The sequence below is a fragment of the Morone saxatilis genome, unplaced genomic scaffold (assembly GCF_004916995.1).
Source record: "Morone saxatilis isolate NCDOM2014 unplaced genomic scaffold, NCSU_SB_2.0 Contig17, whole genome shotgun sequence".
Taxonomy (NCBI): domain Eukaryota; kingdom Metazoa; phylum Chordata; class Actinopteri; family Moronidae; genus Morone; species Morone saxatilis.
Window position 1 is genome coordinate 20,534,447 of NW_023339729.1, and position 23,411 is coordinate 20,557,857.

The 23,411-nt window shown below is 39.5% G+C and overlaps 2 protein-coding genes across 3 annotated transcripts; one reads left to right on the plus strand and one right to left on the minus strand.

Annotated features, from left to right (window-relative positions):
• The first annotated feature begins 4,697 nt into the window (after positions 1–4,697).
• On the plus strand, positions 4,698–9,871 carry tmem184c (transmembrane protein 184C). The gene is made up of 10 exons (XM_035660279.1): positions 4,698–5,317; positions 5,778–5,908; positions 6,010–6,046; positions 6,171–6,376; positions 6,942–7,016; positions 7,141–7,234; positions 7,398–7,510; positions 7,694–7,793; positions 7,936–8,107; positions 8,220–9,871. Exons 1-10 carry the CDS (start codon positions 5,201–5,203, stop codon positions 8,528–8,530), a joined length of 1,356 nt encoding a protein of 451 aa, XP_035516172.1. The 5' UTR covers positions 4,698–5,200; the 3' UTR covers positions 8,531–9,871.
• Positions 9,872–9,883: 12 nt separating this feature from the next.
• Positions 9,884–21,420, minus strand: prmt9 (protein arginine methyltransferase 9). 2 transcript variants are annotated; one of them, XM_035660276.1, is made up of 14 exons: positions 20,886–21,420; positions 20,451–20,503; positions 19,986–20,185; positions 19,736–19,884; positions 19,358–19,594; positions 18,934–19,101; positions 18,712–18,814; positions 18,172–18,281; positions 17,757–17,949; positions 16,072–16,255; positions 13,723–14,404; positions 13,483–13,636; positions 11,292–11,414; positions 9,884–10,601 (listed from the first exon to the last, which is right to left on the minus strand). In XM_035660276.1, exons 3-14 carry the CDS (start codon positions 20,181–20,183, stop codon positions 10,359–10,361), a joined length of 2,544 nt encoding a protein of 847 aa, XP_035516169.1. In that variant the 5' UTR covers positions 20,184–20,185; positions 20,451–20,503; positions 20,886–21,420; the 3' UTR covers positions 9,884–10,358. The 2 variants fall into 2 exon arrangements, with proteins under 2 accessions (XP_035516169.1, XP_035516170.1); XM_035660277.1 differs by lacking the exon at positions 20,451–20,503.
• Between the last annotated feature and the right edge of the window lie 1,991 nt (positions 21,421–23,411).

A 23,411-nucleotide genomic window follows, 5' to 3' on the forward strand; every position in this document is an offset into this window, starting at 1 on the left:
GATAATAAAATCTAATGCTCTGACAAGTCTTAAGTAATTTCCTAAAAACATCTGCATTGTATTGAACTTGGCTCAAAAGAGTACATAATACTGTCTGCGGCACTCGCTATTTGCTCAGGCCACACCATGTTGGACTAGTTACTCCAAAATACTTCATCTCAATCTTTGCTTCCGTGAGTCTGTGTCCGCATCTCTGCTGGGTACCTTCCAGTAACGAGTTCCGTGGTCCTCTCAGCTACGAGTCCAGATAGCTAGACAAGGTTTCATCGTCAGATAGACATGCGCCTGGAGGGTGCATTGAGCACGGAAAGACATGAAACCACAACACTGTTGCCAACGGGCGGTTCCTGATCATGTCGAAAACTGGACAGTTTTCACTGTAATCGAGCCATGGGAGCTCTGGCTCATTTCTCGCAGCCTTTCGACAAGGCAAGGATAATCTTCAGTAAAGCCAACAAGCCCCAACTAGTGCAGGGCAGTCCTGAGTTCTTCCAAGCAAGAAAACCTAACAAACTGTCCTGGATTCCATCCCCACCCAAACCCGCGAGGCATGTAATGTCCCTTGACCGGTCGGCTCCCTGGTTCACCCGCCTTGGCATGGAAACCGAGCGGGGACTAGTTTCACGGTGCCAGAAGGATGTGCACAGTCATGGAGTGCGCAGCGCTTTACCCACCTCCACATGTATGGTCAAGCAGCAACAGTCCGTTTTTGATGGTATAGCACAAAGGGTCTTTCCATCAAACGCACAATATGCGCATCAAGGAGACTGGTCGGACGAAACCACTCACCCCATCGTTAAACGCTGTGCAAGTGCAGAGACGTTTGGTGGGGCAAGAAAGGATGCATTTCCGCTTTCTCAGATCGTTGCCACAAACAAGGCTTACTCACAGTCTTATCGGGACCGATGAGCTGGAGAAAGAAAGGGGCCTGCATGCTTTTATGACAAAGCACGTGCATTGTCACGCAGCTGCAGTCAAGGCTCAGAACATCAGCCCACAACCTTGATACCGGCGGCGAAAGGATACAGCTTACTCTTCTTTCTCTACTATGCTGGGACGAACATCAAACGTCCAAAGCTACTGAAGTCGTACAACATCAGTGAGATGAAAACAGTTGGCTTCAGTGACTTGTTTAGTTGCTGTTGGCCACTGGGAATTTGTGAGCAACACTAATACATCAACCTCTATGGGAAGGAGATGTCCAGCCGATTCAACGGTAAAATCTAGTGAAGGTCACAGTGCAAAAAGTATAAAAAAAAAAAATAAACCAAGAATGAAGAGGCAAACAACTGAAAGAACAATAGAAAAGATATGTATAAATAAGAAAAGAAAAAAATATAACAAAATAAAAACAAAACACAAAAAAAATAAAAAAGGGGCGTTAGCGGTACTCGAGCCCTTCAACTGGGCAAGCCCTGTTTTTGACGTAAGTTTACAGTACCACACAGTCTAATGAACATTTATTCTTTATTGGAATAAACAAAGTGGCTTATGAACCAACAGCAACCACCACTAGGCAAAACGATATGAGAAAGGAGAAATATGCAATTAAACTTAAGGGAAATTGTAGCTTATTTTCGCATAAAGATGACTGGCTTGTAACCAATTGCTTTAATAAGTAATAATAATTGTACTTGAATCCACTTATCTATTCCATGCAAATGATGCTCAATTAGAATCATTACATGGCCTAAACCACGTATCAGGCCACGCAAGTATTCCCTGGTCTAGCAAGGAAATACAAAGGAGTAGACTCGTCACCTTTCAAGGACCTGAGGCGGCCAATTTTGAAAATGGGGCCTTTCTTGAGTCCAAGCTTTGGTAAACTTTTAGTAAATGTTTTTTTTAAGTACATCTGATACTAAACTGTAAAACCACTGAGAAACGCGTTCTTGTTGGAATTTTCTTGGGGTCAAGAGCCATATTTGCAGCTGACTATTATTACTTATTACTTATTACTCTTTTCAAAAGTTATACTATTACTTTAGTTATTACTCTCTGCCAACAGTAATTTGTAACACTACGAGTTATATTACTTTTCTGCTACTCCCCAAAAAATAAGTAATTATGTCATTTCTCCCCCATATTCAGACTTACGACAATTTAAATTCAGTTTTGTTTGTTAAAATCAAAGTAATGGAATATTTCCAGCCGCTGAATGTAAGTGTTTCCATGTTCCGAGCTAGTTTCATTCATGATTACAAAAATTCATCCAAGGATGTGATTCGATTGTTGGATTTCAAATCAGTAGGGGGGTGACAATAAAAGTAATGTTGTAACTAATTATTTTTTGGGGGATAACTGTAATATTAATACTTATTTGTAATTAGTTGCACTACCAGTTACTGGGGATAATATTATTACTATAATATTATTACTAGTAATGAGTTACTGCCCAACACTGTCAGGCACATATTTGGTGCTCTGGTTGGTATACAGCAGCAGGACAGTGTATGTAGTACTGACTTAGAATAAATTATATTCATGCAGGAAAATGTGGCTCATTGTGTGTTTTTAATATTTTTCTAAACATATAGTATATATAAATATATATTTTACCAGACTTATCCTTGTCCTTGTAACTCTTGTTTTTAGATAATCATCCTGTATGACTTCTGTAAGCTTCTTTGACTCCATCCTGCGTCACTTGGGTTGTTGTTCAGGAACAGATGAACTGAAGTGAACACCCTCAGTGAGTTTGAACATTTCCTGACACAAAGGCCTATGGCAGACGTATTAAGATAAATAAGTAATTGTTGAACAATTGCAGACTTGTGTTTTCCTCTGACAAAGGAGGTGCACTTTGGCTGATACATTATATCTCAGGAATCAGACAGTATGTCTCCTCCTTTGTTGTGCATTGATTATTATTATTCCTCAGTCCTATCCATTCCGCTTACTCCTTCTATGTGTGTTTCCTGCAAGGCACATACTGTACGAGTTACTTCACCCTATAAATAAAGCTATGATTTAGTGAGACATAATGGACGCCACATCCTTTATGCTAAAATATATTTTCGGTCTGATCAAACACAGCATATGTTTATCTACTCTGCCCTTACATGGCTATACCCTGTATGCCACTTTGCATGGCAATCCCTCCAAGCTATCCACCATGGCACTCGCTTGTACGATTTGTGGCAAAGACCATTTCTAATTCATAAAAGCCAAAAGGATCAATTCAAAATTCATGAACAATCTGTCCTGCTACAACCAGTGATTTCTGTGACTGTGGGGCAGTGGAGATATGGTGCAACAGAAAGGAAAGTTCTGCCTCCCCTCATTTTACAGGAAGACACACAGACACAAATACACTCAAACATGTGCACACACGTGCACACAAGAGCAAAAGGTAAGAAGGAGGTTCTAGGTGTTTTTTAATTACTTTATTAATGCAGGATTTAGTTTAAATAAATATATTTATATAATACAACCTTTAAAAACAGGGTAAATGCTTATGGAGTTCTGTATCTATGAGATAAATTCTTATCCAAAGGGATAGAAACAATGGATGATGGTTGTTTTGCTTCAACAGCCAGTAAATCTTACACTTGATCATTGAGAGGTTCCTCATTTTATGTAAAACATCAGAGATACCTAAGTATTGAAATTAAAATAAATACCATGCATTATTAAAATGTATATTTGACTAATGATAAAAATTAATTGACATAACAAATCATAGGTACCATAACTGATATACATATTGGACCGATTTGGCCCTTGATTTTTTAATATGATGCAGTCTTTAATGAAATGGCTCTAATAGGTCTTTCTCACTCGCTGCAATTTTTCATGTCACAGTAGGAAAAGCCCAGGTGTGGATAATAAAATGAATGGTGACTGAAATCCATGTAGCTGCTTTGGTTTCAGAGTCTTGGTATTGTGCATTTTGGCATATTGTCACACTGTCATGGCTTATTAGGACATTTGAATAGAATAAAGTATAATACACCTGTTCTTTTTCTATGCAGTTTTACTGACTTCAAACTTATTGTAAAACTGATTGTATTGCACTTCAACAAATTACACTCATATTTTCATAAGCAGTTATAACATATTAAGTTTATTGTATGTTTCAATGGGGAAATGTTTGATTTACAGACACTGAATGCCTACATAAAGTACAGGCTGTGCACATCTTAGTGTTTGAAATTTTTGGGTCACTTCGGGCAAACAGAATTAAATGTTCAAGAGGGAAAAGAAGCAGAATTATTACGTTTGATATCTTGTATTTTAGCCCAGATTTGCCAATATGGAAAAGTCTCTTGTAAAAAATGAGGCAGTGATTTCTTTATATGCCTGTAATTTCGATTAAAATGGGAGTAAAACCATTATCATTTTCATCAGTAACCTCACAATCACATGCCCAATTTAAGGCCAAACTTTAACAAGGTCTGGCTGGTTAGACCTATAAAATACTTTGGTAAAGAACATAATGAAAAGAACATGCTGACAAAACATGGTGACCAGTCTTGTCGTTTTCAAACCAGCGCTACTACAGTTACATTTAGGTTCACTATAACCTGGTTAATTGTTAATTCACACTGCCCTCTGCTGGCCAAAGCACAGACGTGGTCATGAGAGTGCAGTGCAACCAAACTAGTCACGAGTAACGTCAGACTCTGTAACAAATCGTCTTTAATGATTGGCTAACTGCCTCGACTCCACCAATCAGATTATAGATTGTAGGCAATAACAGGAAGTACACACTCTCCACAACAGCAATTACTTTTTGGAAAACTTTTACCAACGCAAACCTACTAAAAATACGTTCAAGGGTCCGTTCATCTAGAGAGTCGGTTGATGTATGAGTCGGGAGTTTTATTTGTATCCCGGTAGACGCGGAGATACTCTCAAGTTCAGCTCAGCGTCTTCTGCTTTGTTTTGTTTACATGGTGAATCAGATGACGAGCTAAGGTTAGCGACACAGCTCGCTTAAATCGAGTCATATGAGCCGGTAATTACCCAGCAGCTCTGTCCCACACGAATGAAAGTTAACATTAGTGAAAGAGCCGCGGTTTCATGTTGGGACCAGCAGTGGACGGTTGTGTGTGGTCGGTTAACAGTGTGAGAAAATGCGACGCTTACGTTAAAATGTGTGGAGCGTTAGCGACTGTCTGAGAGACCAGAGAGAGATTGTTTGTGTCACTGAGCCTGCGGCCGGTTTTAAAGGCCTTTACAGCGGCTTCATGACAAGATGCCTTGTTCCTGTGGGAACTGGAGAAGATGGATTAGGCCGCTGGTCGTTGTGCTCTATATATTGTTGCTATTAGTCGTCCTGCCCTTGTGCATCTGGGAACTGCAGAAGTCAGAGGTCAGTTCGATCAATTGGTTGATTGATAATCTGATCATGTCATGTTGTGGGAGCCCTGTTGGTTTGACACAGTGGTGAACTCTAACTTAGCACATTTGGTGCTCTTTGGCACTACAAATACAATGTTGAGGCACTTATACTAGTCTGTAACTGAGTCCTTGAAGTCTTATTTTCCTTTTAAAGAATTCAAAAATGTGATTATTTTTAATAAACAAGTCAACTGCATGAATTTGTAGAATGTGTGTCTTTCCTCTTCACTCTAGTCCTTTAAATACAGCTTTGAAATTAAGTTGCATTGCTATTTTGCTTGAGTAAAGGATCTGAATACTGCCTCCATCCCTGATTTTCGTATAGAAACATTACATTCTAGGTAGCTAAAATGCTAGTTCCCAAACTTAAATGCATAGGTAAGTTTAATGTATGTTAACGGCGTTGCCTGTTTCTTTCCGTGTGATGACAGGTTGGTACTCACAATAAAGCATGGTTCATTGCTGGGATATTTGTCTTCATGACCATACCTATATCATTATGGGGAATCCTCCAGCATCTGGTTCACTACACTCAGCCAGAGCTTCAGAAACCTATCATCAGGTAAAGATGTCAACAATCAGGTCATCCATGAGCAATAGTGTGAAACTGATTTTTAATTGTTTATGTGATTTTGTTTTCTGTTTGTTTGTTTGTTTTTTTAGGATATTATGGATGGTCCCGATCTACAGCTTGGACAGTGTGAGTTGTGTATTATAGCAATCACATCCACTGTGCTACACATTCTGTATATGCATGTAAGAATAAATACATGCCTTTATCCTCACTTTTCATGTAATCCTTCTCTTTTTCTTAAATCTTGCAGTGGATTGCATTAAAATACCCCGGTATAGCAATTTATGTGGACACGTGCAGAGAGTGCTACGAAGCCTACGTCATCTACAACTTCATGACCTTCTTGCTTAACTACCTGGAAAATCAGTACCCCAGCCTGGTGTTGATGCTGGAAGTCCAAGAGCAGCAGAAACACCTGCCCCCTCTTTGCTGCTGCCCGCCCTGGCCAATGGGAGAGTAAGGTTCCTTTAGAGTTATTCCATTTTTAAAATAAGGACTATTCACACATACATGCAATCCAAGAGGGGCCCTTTACACCAAACTTGTATACATAAAAGCTTAACCAACATCCTCCTGCCAAACTAGTACTTTCTAACAGATACACTGTTACTTGTTGAAACCAAGACATTGTACAGCTGTACAAATATTTAGTCTGCTTTAAAGATTTATTAGTAGGTTTGAAGAAAAGTAGCAATGAAAATTAGTTTTGAGATGGAAGTGTTTTCCTTTTTTTCACAAAGTCAACAGATCTCGGACAGTCACCAGCTTCAAATTATCCTCAGTCAGGCAACATCCATAATTGGTTAACATGCCTGTGTGCAGTTAATTTTGTCAAGAGCCTTTTCTCTTTCTTTTTTTTTTTACATGCTCAGTTCTTGTTTGTTGTGATTTCTTCTCCTTCAGAACATTAGCAATTTGATTTGATTTTAAATTCAATATATTTTACCGATATTTTTGTGATAGAAAATTAGATGTCGTTAATCAGTTAAATTCAAATTTAAATTATACATTTCCTCCACAGGGTTTTACTTTTGAGATGCAAATTGGGTGTGTTGCAGTACACCGTCGTAAGACCCGTCACAACAGTGATTGCTTTGTGAGTAAGCTCTGCTCTTAGTGCACTTAATTTTATTTTCTGATACCAATCAAAGCTTTTGTTCAGTATTTGTACATGTATTTGTATATGTATATGTCTGTTGTGACTGTTGTCTTTTCTTTAGGATCTGTCAGCTGTGTGGAGTGTATGATGAAGGCAATTTTAGTTCAACAAATGCATGGACATACCTGGTCATCTTCAACAATATGTCACAGCTGGTAATACTGCTACTGTTGTTTTATTTTTAAAATTAGTCTGAATGCATTTGCCAAGTAAGGACTGTATCATACATTAGGGCCCGGGAGCGTGTGAGGAGATAAGATCAATGTTACAAGCCGCCTTTGAACTAGATTTGTCTCTGTCTGTGTTCTCTTGATCTAGTTTGCCATGTACTGCCTGGTGCTGTTCTACAGGGCTCTGAGAGAGGAACTGAGTCCCATCAAACCAGTGGGCAAATTCCTGTGTGTAAAAATGGTGGTCTTCGTCTCTTTCTGGTAATTACCAGTGTGTTCAAACTTAATGGCATGACCTGGAAGTTTCTAAAATCATACTTGGCATCAGCTGTTTTTACTTAATATGTTGGTGAAGTATGGTTGCAGTTTCTTGACTTACATAGACTATCAAATATCAGATTGTGTGGTAGCTACTGAGAGTGGTTATTTTGTAAACTCTTTTAGGCAAGCTGTGTTCATTGCTTTACTGGTGAAAGTGGGCATTATCTCAGAGAAACATACATGGGACTGGAAAAGTGTGGAGGCTGTAGCTACTGGCTTACAGGTAAGCTAAAGTGTATCTAGTTAAGACTGTGGCCTCCTAATTGTTGACGTTTTCTTAAAGTATCTGATAAAATTTGACTCTTTAAAAATGTGAGAAAAACCACCGCCTAACCAAACGCACCAAACTGTCCTGTTTCCCTCAGGATTTTGTCATCTGTGTGGAAATGTTTCTGGCAGCCATTGCCCATCACTTCAGCTTCACCTACAAGCCTTACATCCAGGAGGCTGAGGAGGGTTCCTGCTTTGACTCTTTCATGGCAATGTGGGACATCTCTGATGTCAGAGCAGACATTTCTGAACAAGTCCGCAATGTTGGTAAGTGCCTCCTGGCTACTGGAGTACTTGCACAGTTGTGTATTTTAATTATCTGTGCCATATTCTCCAACATCGAGAAGACAGTAAAGACTTTTTTTGTCCTCATTGACAGGGAGAACAGTTATGGGTCGTCCGAGGAAGTCTTATTTCGGTGAGGCGGAGAATGACGGTGAGCGATCCGGCCTGCTCTCTTCAGGTTCCCAAGATGCCATTGCAGAGGTGGCATCCAACCCTGTTTCACCCAGAGGTCAATATGAGGGCCTGGGCAGAACCCTCACACCGCACTCTCTGTCAGCCCCCGCTGGGCTCAGCTCAGCCCAGTGGGATGAAGGATATGAGGCTAGACCTGAAGAAACCCAGGAAGAAGAAAGGACCAACCAAACCAAAGAACCAACAGAGGCAGATCTCATCGTGATCACCTAGCCTATCACCAAGGTTAATGTCACTAACAGACTCTACCAGACATGGTAGGGCAGGACCTAATTACAGCCTTGCCACGTTCCTTTAGACATGACTTTGTGAAAGCAACATTTAATAAACTGTTGTTTGAAAGGGCACATCAACAACGTAGTAGTAGAAGTTTGCCAACAAATGCAAAACCAGGCGGACCTCTCTGCCAGTGACAGCTCCAAGAATGTTCAGTGAAGATACGGCACTAAGTGATTCGTTGATGATCATTTTATGCAGCTTTTCTTGTCTCTAGGGAGTCATAATGGTTTTTAATTCATTGCAATTGGGAAAGACCTTTGGTCAATTTTAATGTGTGTCCCAAAGAGCACATTTCTCTTCAAAGAACCCAGTCTCTGTGCTGTTATGTTTCTTGAGATGAGATTCCACAGAAAGCCTCCGGAAGTCAGAGCGAATCATGTATATGTATCCTTTAAATAGGAAATTATGATTTTTTGTTGTGTCATATCAGTCATATCATGATCAGATATGACAGAAGAGAAATATGCAATTTTTAAAATAACTTTTTTTCTTCACTCTATATTTTGGTTTATAGGGATTTCAAAACACATCCATTGAAATGAGTGATCTTCTAATCTAAAATCTACTACACAAAAGCACATTAGATTTACATTTTTTCCCCCTATCCTGTAGATGTAAATCACCAGGTAGAGGAGGGGATGAAAAGAGCAGAAGCAACACATTTTGTTTTTCAAGTACAGTCTAAGTATTAAAACACAAGTATTAAATACATAATTCAGTCTAAAACTGTACAATCAGCACATTCTAGTTCATTTATATCTATGCTCTACTGCATACAGGTCACTCTATAGTGTTAAATAGAAATGTCACTAGTCATCTCAGATGCCTTGTTCTATGTGCCGTGGAACTAGTTCATCCACTACATCAATTTAGCATTTATTCTTTCATCATTAGCTATTACTCATCTTATTTGCGGAGATGTTTGACTCTATTGTTTTTAGCCTTTTAAATTGGAAGAACTTTGCAGCTACTTCACGTAAGCCATTTACTCTTCCCATAGAATATCCAAGATCTTCTGTTGCGCTACGTCCATGGATCTGTGCAGGGATATTGACATGTTTAATGTACAGTGTAGGATATCAGTTTGTATAGCATACATGTATCAAATCAACAGCATAATCTGCATCATGTCCAGCTAGAGAATGTTACATTGCCTTACAGGATTTTATTTTTTTAAATCAAACTGACAGGATTACGTCGGAGCTGATGTAAATGTTCCACGTGTTAATTTAATTCCATTTCTGACAGTCTCTTCAATAAATAAGAATAACTACATTTTCAACTCTCTTTTTGTTCAAGTTATTGTTGAAATGCTTTTATTGATACCAACAAACATCTTTACAAAAACAACTGTGCCCATAATTAAGGGAGAACCATTATCTTTATGATATATACTTACAAATATTATGTAATTGAAGTACAAATTATAATTGTCCTGGGATAAAATCGCACAATTTAGAAATAAAAACATAACTTGAATATAACTCATTGTGGTAAATTCTTTAAGATCATAGTTACCCAGTATTCCCACTGGAACTTACAAGGGTTGTTGGTCATGCAGGCTTCTACTAAATCTCAGTATAGAGATCCAATATGTCTGGGAAAACTTGAAGACTATTACATTTATGGAAAATGACACTGGAGGAGGTACATTTTTAAATACCAGAACGGTAAAAGCATTCCCCTAAGTGTCAATAACCTCTTTGATTGAGGCATAAAATACATAGAAATTAAATTGGTCGCAAAACTACAGAGTAAGAGATCATTGCTCCATTGGTCTGGTCTCATTGTCTATATGGGCTGACATGGAGATGGTGCTCTTGTGAAGCTTCACAGCGAGGCGGACCCAGTCCCCAGCTTGTACCTCCAGGGGTTGCTGCAGCACAACAGCCGCCTGCTTCCAGTGAGAGTTCTTGCTGAAGGTGCTGACGCTGATCTCCTGGTCCAGGTAGATGTGGTACCAGAAAGGAATTGCAGTTATTCTGCCAGCAGAAGTAGCCTGAACCTGGGAAACAGGAATTATGGTTAATGGTACATGAGAACAATAAGCTACTAAGATATTGTACTCTGTCAAATACCTGTAACTAACTAGTCATGTTTTGCTCCTCTTTAAAAATAATATGACGCATACGAAAAAATACAATTATATTAGCTCATTGTTCCATCCTGACTAATAAGTTATTTTAATTTTTTGAATTTAATATTTATGAGCATTTGGGGATATTGCACATCATGTTAGAACACTGAATAAACGTTAAAACAAACACGTGGAGGTGACTGGAAAACATTTTATTGTTCCAAAGCTAAACTATTTCCAACTGTTTCATGACACAAACTCTGGTTTTGTGCTGAATTTATCTTGAACCAAAAATACAAAGTTAGGAGGTAAAGTTAAGTCAGTGTGAGGGAGATGTGCACAGTATGACTTATATCTATGTTTTTGTACCAAAAAGTAGCTCAGCGATATTTTGCTTTTCTATATTGGCAAAGTCAATATATGAATTCAAGTTTCAGCAGTTCAGTACCGTTGTAGCACAGCACATTATTAAAGACAGTTTAATAATATTAATTCCAACCATGCCAGTAGCTCTCATTAGGCTCATTTCATAAAGAGTACAGTCTAGACCTGCTCTATATAAAACGTGTCCTGAGATAACCTCTGTTATGAAATAAACTGAAATAACGTATGCCTTACCTTTACTTCTCTGTTAGTGTAGTTTGCAGTGGCATCCATTAGGTCAAGAACAAAGAGCTCCACACACTCACTAAGATGCCTGCACTCCAGAGTGGAAAAGTCCAAAAACACATGGACCGGTACCTAAAGGACATAAAAGACAAACATAATGTCAGCGAGTTTGTTTGCAGCAGATAAAACAAAGGGTTATCTGTTGACATGATTAGTAAAGAGCTACATATTATAAAAATCCATAAAAGACCAGGGAGGAAGTGCTACTTGGACCTGACAGCGATGTAACACAAAACAGGTGCTCCTCTCCTGATGCACAGGTTGGCAACCACTGTCCACAAAAGAGGGAATGGATTTCCAAAGACCGAGGCACACTGTTTCGTTGTTATAAAGACTTTATCCTTGTGGCTACATTCTTTTTTTTTTTTACTAAAAGGGCTCAGAAAGAGAAACACTGCTGCAGTGTATTAAAATGTAAGTAAGGCTGTATTTTTATATCACTTTTTAAAACAAAAACAAACCAAAAAACATGTGGCAGAAGACTCACAGTTGTTGGCACTCTTCCTCAAAAACCATTATTTATCCACATTAGGTTGTAATTTACTGGATCATCATCATTCAATCACTGATGCTTGGAAAACTAATCTTCTCAAACTCTTCCAAACCTAACAGACAGGCTGTGGCTGCAGGGCATCAGCCTTAAAAGCTGAGGGAGAAACCAAAGTGGCAGCACAGAAAGTGTCACTGTTTCCTTTACTGCAGAACAAAAGAATCTTTCCTCCTCCCTGTCACAGTTGTGTAGACCTCAGAGCCCGCTGTTTGATGTGCTTGATGTAATGTGTACTGATGGATTCAGGTAGGAATGTCTTGGGCCAAGCTGTGTGTTGTGTCTTGTGTGACAGTTGTGCTAGAAAAGTGCCCTCCACTGAGGGCTTCAAAGACAACATCTGTTAAAACAAAGGACTGTCCCGTGTGGGGCCTGCGGAATTAGAGCACAAACATGATGCTGGAAAAATAATTTCCAGACCAAATAAAGAAAAAGAATTCAAAGGGATTTTCGCAGCTTCTTTAAAGCAGCTGGGAAGCTCGCATCAAAGAGGAGTGCACAACAGAAAACGCAGTCCTGGACCTTAATATTCCAAGCGAAATACCTTGTCCAACAAAAGACAGTCTAGACATGGTAGGAAACAAAAAAATAAATAAACTGGATGTACAGTCTGGCTGATTAACCAGGGCAAGTCAAATTTGTTCTGAGATTGTTTTCTGCACCTCTGTAGTATTGCACTATATGTCAATCATATTTAACAAAACCCACAGGCAACACATTTGCACCTAATGGGCAAACTTTGAATGTGAATGATGCAAGCTTACAAACACAGCATACTGTATGTGAAAACTGTCAATATTGACTGTTGCCTCAGGAACATGAGACAGAATACAAAATATGAGTTGCCCGAGATGTACAAAAGAAAGATTTTGCAACTCGTGTTATTATAAAGTTTTAGCTCGACAATGAAAAAAAAGAATACGATAAAAACACTAGTTTTCTTACTTAGTAAGAATACATTTTATGAGGAAAATGAATAACCTCAACCTTTGAGATGGCCTTTTAATTTCAAATTTTCATTTCATTAGATGGAAACTTAATGTGCGAGATTTGTGAGATCAACATCAATAACAATTATAAACATACATAAACATTTTTGATAAGGATCCCATGCATTTGGTTATTAAATATTTGCAACAAACATTAGTAGTGAGTGGGAAATTTTACAGTACAGTTAAACGTCAGTGCTCCCTGGTGGATAAACTATGCAACGGCAATGCCTTCCAAACTATCTGACATTTCTGCACTGAAAATTATCGTAATTTAAACCAATACATCTGTGATAAGCTATCTAATCTGCACCATCAACTTTCTCTTTTTTGCTTAGTCGCTCAAGATGTAACTTTTTCTCTATGAAACAGAGAAGCAAGGACACGATGCGAGTTGGTATCCTTTGCGATTTGCCTCAGTTATGGTGGCCTACATCTTTTTTCAAGATTAAAAAAAAAAAAGTTAAATAAAAAAAGGGGGTCAGTGGGCATGGCACAACCTACAGCAAACCCTGCAGTGGCCATTAGTTACAAGAGTAAAGATCTTTACATGCAAAATAAATACCGTAAACTGCTTGATACAGAGTAGAGTAGGTATACTTACAGTGAACTGGTTGATGAAGGGGGCAATATTGAATCCCAGTGTTGGCTCCTGGCCCTGGACGGCACTTTCCAGCAGCAACGTGTCTGACTCCACCAGCATACCATGCACCACAATCTTTTCTGGGAAAATACGTCCTCCTTCCTCCAGAAGACACCTAGTATAGATCATAGAAGTATACTTTAACTAAATTGATAATCATAACACATTTCTGCAAGCCCCACTCTGGCCGCTTCCCCTTACCTGGCCAGTGAGGCTTTCTCCATCAACTTCTGTCTAATGAGACCACAAGTCTCTACACAGTCCAGTATGATGGCACTCCACAGTTTCTCTCTGGACGGCCTTTGCAGCATCCCGTGCTCGTCGTCCACATGGTTGAGCCAGAACTCTAGATGCTGTTCAGGGATATTATTGGAGCGGGCCAGTCTCTTTAGGACTTCCTGTTGCTTCTTCTTTTCCACAGAGCTGTATGCTTTTACATGGCCGTGGCTGGCAGCGACGAGGGAGAGCAGAGAGAAGCCCTCTGACACATCGAGGACATAGAGCAGGTCACTAGAGTCTGACTGAACACCTGATCCTCGCTCTTGGTTTTGCCATTTAACCTTCAGCTGGGACATGAGTTTGGCCAGCGCGCTGCAAAAGCTCTGATGGTAATCATGGTTGTTTAGGAGCGCCATTTCTGAACATTCCAGCATGCTGAAGTCTTTTGTTTGATTCTGGTCGGTCTGAAGGCACGCTAGCGCACTGCACAGTTCCGCCTCTGGGTTTTGATTTGAAATGGGGTTTCCAGTGTACTGCGAATCCACACGCTTGTCTAAACGGATTTCGTGCCCGTCTCTCAGCACAGCGACACTGCAGAGCCTCAGGTAGGCATCTCGGCAGGAGACTTCCACAATCAGCTCGTCTTGAGGTTTCAGGAGAAAACCTGAAAAGAAACGAAAGAAGGAACCAGTGACTCGGCCTGATTATACTAGAGCCATGTGAAAGTCAATGAACGTTTGGTATCAACTGAAATGCACTGCAGCACAGAGAACTGAAAACTGCCAAGTACCAAAAATGGCACTGGATGTCAGGTCATAATCTTGTTTACTTCCAGTTTTGTTTTTTGTTTTTTTGTTTTTTTTATAAAATAAACTATAAAATAGTCTTTTTTCCAGTTTAAGACTTTCATTTAGGTGAAGATGGCATTTAAAGAAGGGTATTGTATAAAACATTTTTATATCTTTTTAAAGTTAAGTATCAAAAAAGGTATCCGGTATCAGTACTAAGACTCAGTTATTATATTAGTACTAGTACGGAAAAATGTCAAATGATATTCAGTCCCAGACTTATGTGAATTCAACTAAAAAAATAAACTAAAAAGAAAACGTACTAAACATCTGAAATGACAAACAGTAAGGGAAAAATAAATACAGATAAATAATTACTTAATTATTTATAATGTCATGCTGACAGAGATCTAAGGATAGCAGGTGCTGTATGCTGTACAGATTGTAAAGCCCTAAGAGGCAAATTTATGATTTTGGGCTGTATAAATAAAATTGACACTGACATGGTAAATGGTAAAAGGGTAGAAAGAGAGAGAAACAGAGAGTGAAGAAAAATCAGTAGATGTAGAAAAGGAAAGGGAGAGAGTGAGCCCGACAGAGAAATGAGATTCAGGGGACTGGGTGCACAGAGGGAGGGGGAGAGGCACAGAAAGGATTCCTACAGGAATAACATCTGTTCATGTCTTCATGTCAGTGCGCGGCTCGTCAGGGGCATTTGGGAAAAATACATATTTATTGCCTATAAGAATTTCATGAACACTAAAGAGTGTCACAGGCGATCACGGCGCACACGTCACAGCGGCCCGGGAAACGGATGTTGGTGATCACCGGGAAAGGTGGCGGCTCCCTTGACGCTGCCTTCGCCAATTAGCGGTGCAGTGAAATGCTGTTGAGCCCTGTCTGAAAGATGATGTTCTGCAATGCCAACTGGAACATGTCACCTCATGTCGGAGCCTATTAAGTTCACAGCGGCCTAGCATAACAGCAAAGTAAAGAATGAATGTACAGTTCTTTTAGGGACCCTGTTTAAACTTTTTGCAGTTCCCGTCAGTTTGGTATAATAGCTTTACTGCATGTTTTAATTATTTGGTACAATAGTGAATTTCATTAATGGGTCTTGCAAATGTACTGTAATTTTTACACTGGCATACTGTGGACTTCAGTGATGAAAATTCCGTAATAGAGTGTCTTCAGGGAGCTAAATCAATACAAAGTCATTACACAAAATTATTCTCACTATTTTCACATGGAGAGCAACCAGAAATAGTCAGAAATGTTGGTCCAAAATGAACTGAGGTTGCAGTAAAACATTAGTAATGATAAAAACGTTAAATACTTTATGTAATCTACAACATACACTGCCCTCATTTGATGTAAGCTGGAAATGCATGATAAACCACAGTGGAGAATACAAGTGGAGCAGAAAATAAACCAAACTAAACTTGCTAAAGTCGTGAAATAGCTTGCGACAATTAAAGGACATCAGTAAACATCACAGTGAAATTTTGTTTGTGTCTCCCTGTATATGTGTACTGAATCGTACCCTGGGTGCTGTGGACAGGGTAGATGGCTTGCTCCCAGCAGGTGTCCTCCTGGGGCCCCGTCGACAGACTGCTCTCCTCATCCAGGTGGAGCTGGAACCACACAGCCAGAGCATCCAGTTCCCCCTCCTGAGTGACAGGCAGGTGGATCTTTTGAACCTCCCTGGAGCTCAGCCCCTCCAGTTCCTAAAGGGTACCATTACAAACAGTTAAATAAGGGGAAGTGGAGTTATTACAGTGATATCGGCTAAAAGAGCAAACATCAAAATCCGGTTTGGTTGTACAAATAGGTGTACAAAGAAGTGCAATATGGGTATCAGATTTCGACAGTTTAATTTTGAAAAGAGAGCTGTGAATGTGATTGGCCTCGGAGAATTTGACAGTTTGGACGTTACTGGTCTTTTAAAGCCCAACTTGCTTGTTGTAAAACTGGGGATAGTTATGTAAAAATACACGTATATGTATTTCACATCAAGTATAAATATACTGCGGGTTTCATAAATCACAAATCTAATTCCAAACCCAACCAACTACCCACTGTATTTTCATCCAGACCAATAACACTGATATGATATTAGATCCGGCCTGCCTTGCTGCTGGCAAGCACCAAAAATACACATCTCAGTCGTAAAGAGTTCTCAACAGCATTGTGTGTACTACAGAAAGCATTTCTTATTCTCTTATTGTTGTGAATGTATCACTTGAAGCAATTCAGCATATTTTACATAACATAGGTTTGATGTACTGTGATTCTTGTAATTGTTGTATCCACAAGGCTGAATGCACTTATTGTAAGTCACACTGGGTAAAGGCGCCAGCTAAATGAATGTAATGTGGCACTTTGCAAGTAAACCAGGGGCTATTTTAAAATAGCTAAAAATCACACAGAAATTAAATGGTAATGGGAAATGTTCAAGGTCTGTTGATATTCTATATGAGAAATCATTTGAACCCTGAGGTTTAAAGCTGGTCATGGAAATAGGATTTGAATGGAATATTGCAAGAATACAAATGGAAACCGTCCAAATGTGGAAGAATGAAATGCAGCAGGGGAAACGTTTATTATTTTTCAGTCCTGCTTACTTTCATATTTGTGGGATTCACAATTCATTTTCTATGCTAATGTGAAACATATGCCAGGGTAGTACATAACTAACTGAATGACAATACAGAGTATCACTGTCTGATCCTAGACACATTATCACAGCTCAGGCTAAGTCTGTCTCAAAGTCCCTAGTTCTTAGCAGTGAATTTCAACAAATGATCCTACACGTAATGCCTGGCAGATAAACACTGCCTCTTCAATCTGCCAGGTGTGGACTGGGAGCCAATAAATCAGGCAACAATCCCTGCAGGCCTGTAGCTAAATAGTAAGTGGCCACTGATGTGCAATATTTTAGCCAGTGAGGCAGCCAATAGGTTACTTTCCAGGGACCAATAGACATATGGTCATGTGAATTAATTATTTTTCTCAGAGTTACATTCTGCTTGACTCAAGGCAGCAAATTGAACATTAGGATTTCTCATATGACTGCATATCAGACACAAAGGTCATACAAAAGTTAAGTAAAGTCAAAACGCATTAAAAGTAGTAGTTAAATTAATCGTAGTTGAATAAATTCAGTAATCATTTCTGAAAGTCTCCCACAGTGTATCAGCATCTATTGTCTTGCTCGTTTCCGCTCACCTGAACGTTGTTGAAATCTATGTTGAGGGCTGTGAATGGCTCTGTGAGGGGTTTATATCCCCCTGGCAGTCTGCTAAGTCTCTCAGTGGTGTAAGGCTCCATGGAGTCATCCGGCTCAGAGCTGCAGCTCACTGGGCTACGGAGCTCCCCGGCTGCAGCCAAGGACAGACTGCCCACCTCTGACACGCAGAGCCTGTGTGAAACAACAAACAGCGATCTAATGAGAAGTAATTATTATTAATAATTAAATTATTAAAAGTTAAATTATTAAAAGCACCTTCTTCTGTATGTCTCAAATTAATTTTTAAGAACTAAGAATGTAATGGATGGAAAGCATATTCTTTTGCTGTTCTGATATGTGATGATATGAAACACACACACACAGCCCACTCACAGGACAGAGTCCAGGGCCTACCTGTGATGCCTGCGGATCTCGAGGCACTCGACAGCCATGCCAAACACCGTTGCTCCAGCAGGGATGACCCGTCCTGTCGCAGACTGTTCCTGGAATTCATTCTCGCCTCTCTTTTAGGACAAGAAACATGTGCTTATAACTAACACATAACAGCTGTGAAATGTCACCACTCAGCTCAGGTATCATGGAACTTGCCTCAGTTTGCCAACGAGATGTGCACTATGCTGGATGTTTAAAAAACAACTTCCTGGGGATAAACCTTTTTGCCTTGAAGCCACCGTTACCTTTGTTCTCTGTGAGGCTCAAACATTTCATTGCCTGGTCTTCCGAGTCCTCCAAACCCACACGCTGAATTGTGTCAAAGCTCTGGCATCATTATTTACAACATTCTTTTTAGATTTCTAAAGACTTCTTAGGATTTTCAACCCTTTTTGTGAGTGGCAAACGGCAACTAATTAAAAATATTATTATTGCACTGTGGCAACTGAAGAACAAAGTTCTGTTTCCTGTTCCGTGTTTGTGTTTAATAATTTAGGTTACCTGTGGAGGTAGCAGCAGGTGGCGCCAGGCATGAATGAGACTCTCTATGATGCCCTCTCCAAACAATCCTGCATCCACCGTCTCCGTCACTACCAAGGACACTCTGAAAAAAAAAAAACAATTAAATAAAAAACATGAAAAATACCATTTGGTAAACACAAGCATGGATTTCGTAACATTTCATGTAGGATTAATGTAAAATAGTTTTGGCATGAATTGTACCTGTGTGGGATGTCCTTTGGCACTTCCATCTCCAGAGATTTCATATGGAGGATCTTGATGCTACCATCCATCCCATTAGCAGTCACCACCTCACAGGCCAGTTCATACATCGTCTTGGAGAGCTCACAGGCATACACCTCAGCAGCCCCTGCCTTCTTCGCGCACATACTTAACAGAGAGAACCAGGAAATCAGAATAATAATACCCACGCATTAAAACACAGGCTCTATTCTAGCTGTAGTCAAAAGAATAAACTTGGTACCAATAAGTAGGCTCTTCTCATTTCTCTATTTTGTGCCACCAAAATTGAGAAATGAAATGAGAAAAGGGGAGTGTGGGTTTGGGCTCATAAAAAGTTCTAACTTAAAAATTAAATACACTTCATAACTTAGAGAGTAAAAAGTTCTCATGGAAAATATCTCACCCAAGGATCCCAGTGCCAGTACCTATGTCAAGTACAGTGTTGCAGCCACTCTGCACAGCCTTCTGAATGGCTTGCTGGTACTTCCGGTTCCTCCCACGGTCGTTGAGCATTAGGAAATGCCAGCGCTCCACCAGCCAGTTGGCCACACGGTAGAAGTTCTCCCTGGCTTCTGGGAAGTCTGGTCTCAGCTTCAAGGCTTTATGGAAATGACCTGCGGCCTCGTCTCTAAAGCCCATTCTGAAAAAGAAAGAAAAATTACAATATAGTAAAAAAAAAAACAACAACAACAGTGTAAGCAGATAATTCATTTAAATAATGTAACACTACATTATGTCCTGTAATTACAGGAGTGCTGATGCATGGTAATGAGGGTAATACCTGAACAGGTGTTCACCCATGCTGTTCAGGATGACCTCATCAGCAGGAAACAATTCCAGCGCTTGTTCGTAACAGTCAAAGAGGTCCTGAATGCGGCCCACAGAGTCCAGCTCTTCTGTCCATTTGAACAGAGTGAACCTAAAGGACTCCTAAAGGGGAGAGTTCACAAAATGTAGACATCTTTTTCGATTGTGCAGCAGTAAGAACACACTGCTGCTGGCAGACTGGTTCGTGTGTAAACAGTCATTACCTTTGCGAAGTCCTTAAACACAGGTGCAAGGTTGAGGACAAGAAGGTAGTGCACAAACGCAGTTCCATAATCTTGGTTGAACAGGCACTGCTGGGCACTTTCTAGGGAACTAGAGACCAGCTCGTTCCTGGCAGGGTCCTCTCTGCGTCGCCTTCGGGCCCTCCTGCCGTGCTTCGGCCTTGCACTGGCATTAGGCATCCCTTGCACACAAGAAAGGAGTGGACAATCTATTAGGAAACGATAATGTCTGATAACACAATATACAGATTTTAGGGAAGTAGTATGATGAACTCTAAGACTTTCTCTAAGATTATTAAGCTACTGTACAATGAATTTGAGCCTCCTGTTACTAGGATACAGAGAAGTGCTCCTAACTTTGCTGCAGTTTTTTTTGCACAGTACGTTAATACTAGTATTTTATGAATGTTTTTATGAAATGTTTTGTATTTGTATTCATATTCTCACTTATAATAGTAAAAGGTCCCACATACGACACTGCACTGTACGGCAGCCAATTCCTGCCAGGAAGAGACAAAAACAAATTCATCAAAGTCAATTATTTTTCTTGCTCAAATTTTTTGTTTTATTTGAATTTTTTATATGAATTATTATTATCTAGGGTTGGGGCAAGTGCAATAGCTCAGGCTATAAATGCTGTGGTGTGTGGCATTTCTTTATGCTAAATACATACAAATTAACCCTATACAAATAATAAAATAAATCTAATTTTGATTAGGGGGTTTACATTTTTTTTAAGGTTTGTTACTACTATTTAAGACCAACCTGGAATTAATAACGTCAACATAAACAGGAAATACTACGTAAACAAGCCACTGCTCATTAGTGAAAACAAAACGCTAAGTAACTCACAGGTATTACCGACCATTTATCTCGACTTACTGTGTTTTTAGATGACAGGCTGTGTGGTACGGGACCGGGGAAGATCACCTCTGCTGTCAGTGTTCGTTAAGGTGTCGTTGCTAATTGAGCAAACACGCAAACATCATAACATCACGGTTATTCTGTCCAATAAAGTGGTTAGCATAACTGTGAGCGGTCCTTCCTCTGGCAGCCGCCTTCCGTCGGCTCACATGATAAAAGTAAGGCTGTTGTGACAGTCGCTACGATGAATAATAATTAATAAATAAAGCCCGTTTCCGTTTATATTCACGTTACAACGGCTAGGTGTTGATTAAAACCGTAAATCACATTGCTGCTAAGCATCATGCATCATCTACCGCTGAACAAGAAAAAGTGTCCGCCCGCTAAAAGAGCTCGGCAAGAAACACGTAACTGGACATGGTTCTGTTGTTGTAAAAGTTATTATATTTTACTTTACGAGCAGCGCGCATTAACCGTAGAAAACATGGTAAATAATAGTATTAGTATTTATTTACAAATGACGTTATAGTTAACGCTACCGCCTCAGATTAGTCTCTCAAGGAACCAATCACGGGCGAGTCGTGAAGCACAATCAAAGAGTAAAAAAGATCAAGATCATTCACACCCATTAAAACGCCCTACATAATGTGATTTACCCGCGTTTAATGCAATCTAGTAGATTAAGTATGAATTATTTGCTCACTCCAAAATGACATGTCTTTGTCAGTGCTTTCGATTATGTGTGTGTCGTCTTGTTGATGTCAACCTTGTAGCAGAGTTATTCTACAAGTTTGTAGATTTTATAAGTTTTTAGTTTTCATTTTCAGCTCAAGTAGTTTCAGGCAGTTTCCAGAGTGGGTTTCGTCATTTTAATTTTGTTTTACATTCAGTTTAAAAATCCTAGGTTTTAATTAAATTTTTTATTAGTTTTGGTATTAGTTTTTTATTATAATATATAATATTTAAGAAGTTCAGAATGGCCATTATAATACAAACGACAGTTGACTCACAGTCATGTAGATATCCCAAGTATCAAATACATGCACCAATGCCACCACCAATTTTTCTAGTATTTATTTGTTATTTCTGTTGACTAAATTGTTTTTTCATACCTAATTTTATTTTTAGTTTTAGTTTAAGTTGCTTTGCCTTGTAGCCACATCCACCGTTTGTGATGATCTGACTGAGGAGCTTGGTAGGTTTATATGAAGCACTTTTTGGATACCTGGGACTGGTTTTGAGTTGGATTCTGGTATTCTTGACGGTCTACCTGCTGTAGGAACTGAAGGATACAAACGAAAATAACATCGGCCTGCTCTCGGATTTGATCTTTGTTGTAATGATTTCCACTTTGATTGTTCTTTGGAGAGCCTCTGCTTCTCTGTTGTGTTTCCCTTGCCTTCCTGTGTAAGCCTTTGCGTGGTTATGGGCCATTTTACACACCCTAATGTACTTTCTATATATGGTTCTATCATACTGCATACTTTATACCTTTCTGTAAATTGTACAAGTGCAGGTTGTACTTCCTGTTTACCCTCTAACTTTACCAGGCCCTCACCTATCACCACATACATCAAATACTCTGATGACACTGTCATCCTCGCACTCCTTAGTGACAAAAACTCTATTCAAAGCTCTCTAGACTCCATCTACCACTTCACACAGTGGTGCACAGACAACAATCTGCAGCTGAACATCACAAAAACAAAAGAACTGTATAAATAACACCTTCAGCACCCACAGCACAGCCCCCATCTCCACCCGCAGTCCCACCTGCATCAATAATGAAGCTGTTGAGATGGTAGGGGGCTTCAAATACCTTGGACTCACCCTGGACAATAAACTAAGCTTTGAACAACACACATTCACAAACGCTGCCAACAAAGACTCTTTGCTATCCACAGAGTCAAGGCTCAGTCTGTTTTGTCCCTTCGGAATACCTGAATGTATGTACAAATGTTCTGTGTTTAGATGTCTATCTTGTGTCAGTGTTGTGTGTATACGTATGAGATTATGTACAGACTGTGGCATTTCCTGGAAAGGACAATAAAGAATCTATTTATCTACTTTTACATAAGTAAAAGATCCAAATACTTCACCCGGCGAACTTCCCATTTCACCAAGGTTATGTCTCCTTGGGGACATTTTAATTTAGAGTATTAACAATTGGATTAATAACGTGCTCAGCTGACTCTAATGTGTTGAACAGAGCCCCAAACTACACTGAAGATGTGGAGGGAACAAATTCTAGAAATTGTTGCGTGCTAAAAGATGCCTGGAAGACTGAACTATAAAAAATAAGTTGGTTAAGGAACAATCTGACAATCTTAGTGGATATATGTCCAGAGAGAGCAACCTAACTTCAAAAGAGTATGATAGTTTAGTACAGTAGCTATAATTGTTGCCATGTACTAGTACACACTACATTATTGTAACCAAATATCTGCCTTTCTTATGTTAATGTGTGTTGTTTTGTTTTCATTGTTTTTGTCTTTTTTGTTTCTTTTTGTCGCTGGATATTCTTGTTATAAAATGCAATAAAAC

Excerpts from the sequence above, each read along its gene's own strand:
- tmem184c (XM_035660279.1), top strand. The coding sequence starts at position 5,201 with ATGCCTTGTTCCTGTGGGAACTGGAGAAGATGGATTAGGCCGCTGGTC. Across the intron at positions 7,794-7,935 it reads CTGTAGCTACTGGCTTACAG|GATTTTGTCATCTGTGTGGA; the intron begins GTAAGCTAAAGT and ends TGTTTCCCTCAG. Across the intron at positions 8,108-8,219 it reads TGAACAAGTCCGCAATGTTG|GGAGAACAGTTATGGGTCGT; the intron begins GTAAGTGCCTCC and ends CCTCATTGACAG.
- prmt9 (XM_035660277.1), bottom strand. The coding sequence starts at position 20,183 with ATGCCTAATGCCAGTGCAAGGCCGAAGCACGGCAGGAGGGCCCGAAGG. Across the intron at positions 13,637-13,722 it reads GAGAAAGCCTCACTGGCCAG|GTGTCTTCTGGAGGAAGGAG; the intron begins GTAAGGGGAAGC and ends GATCTATACTAG. Across the intron at positions 11,415-13,482 it reads CCTTCATCAACCAGTTCACT|GTACCGGTCCATGTGTTTTT; the intron begins GTAAGTATACCT and ends TATGTCCTTTAG.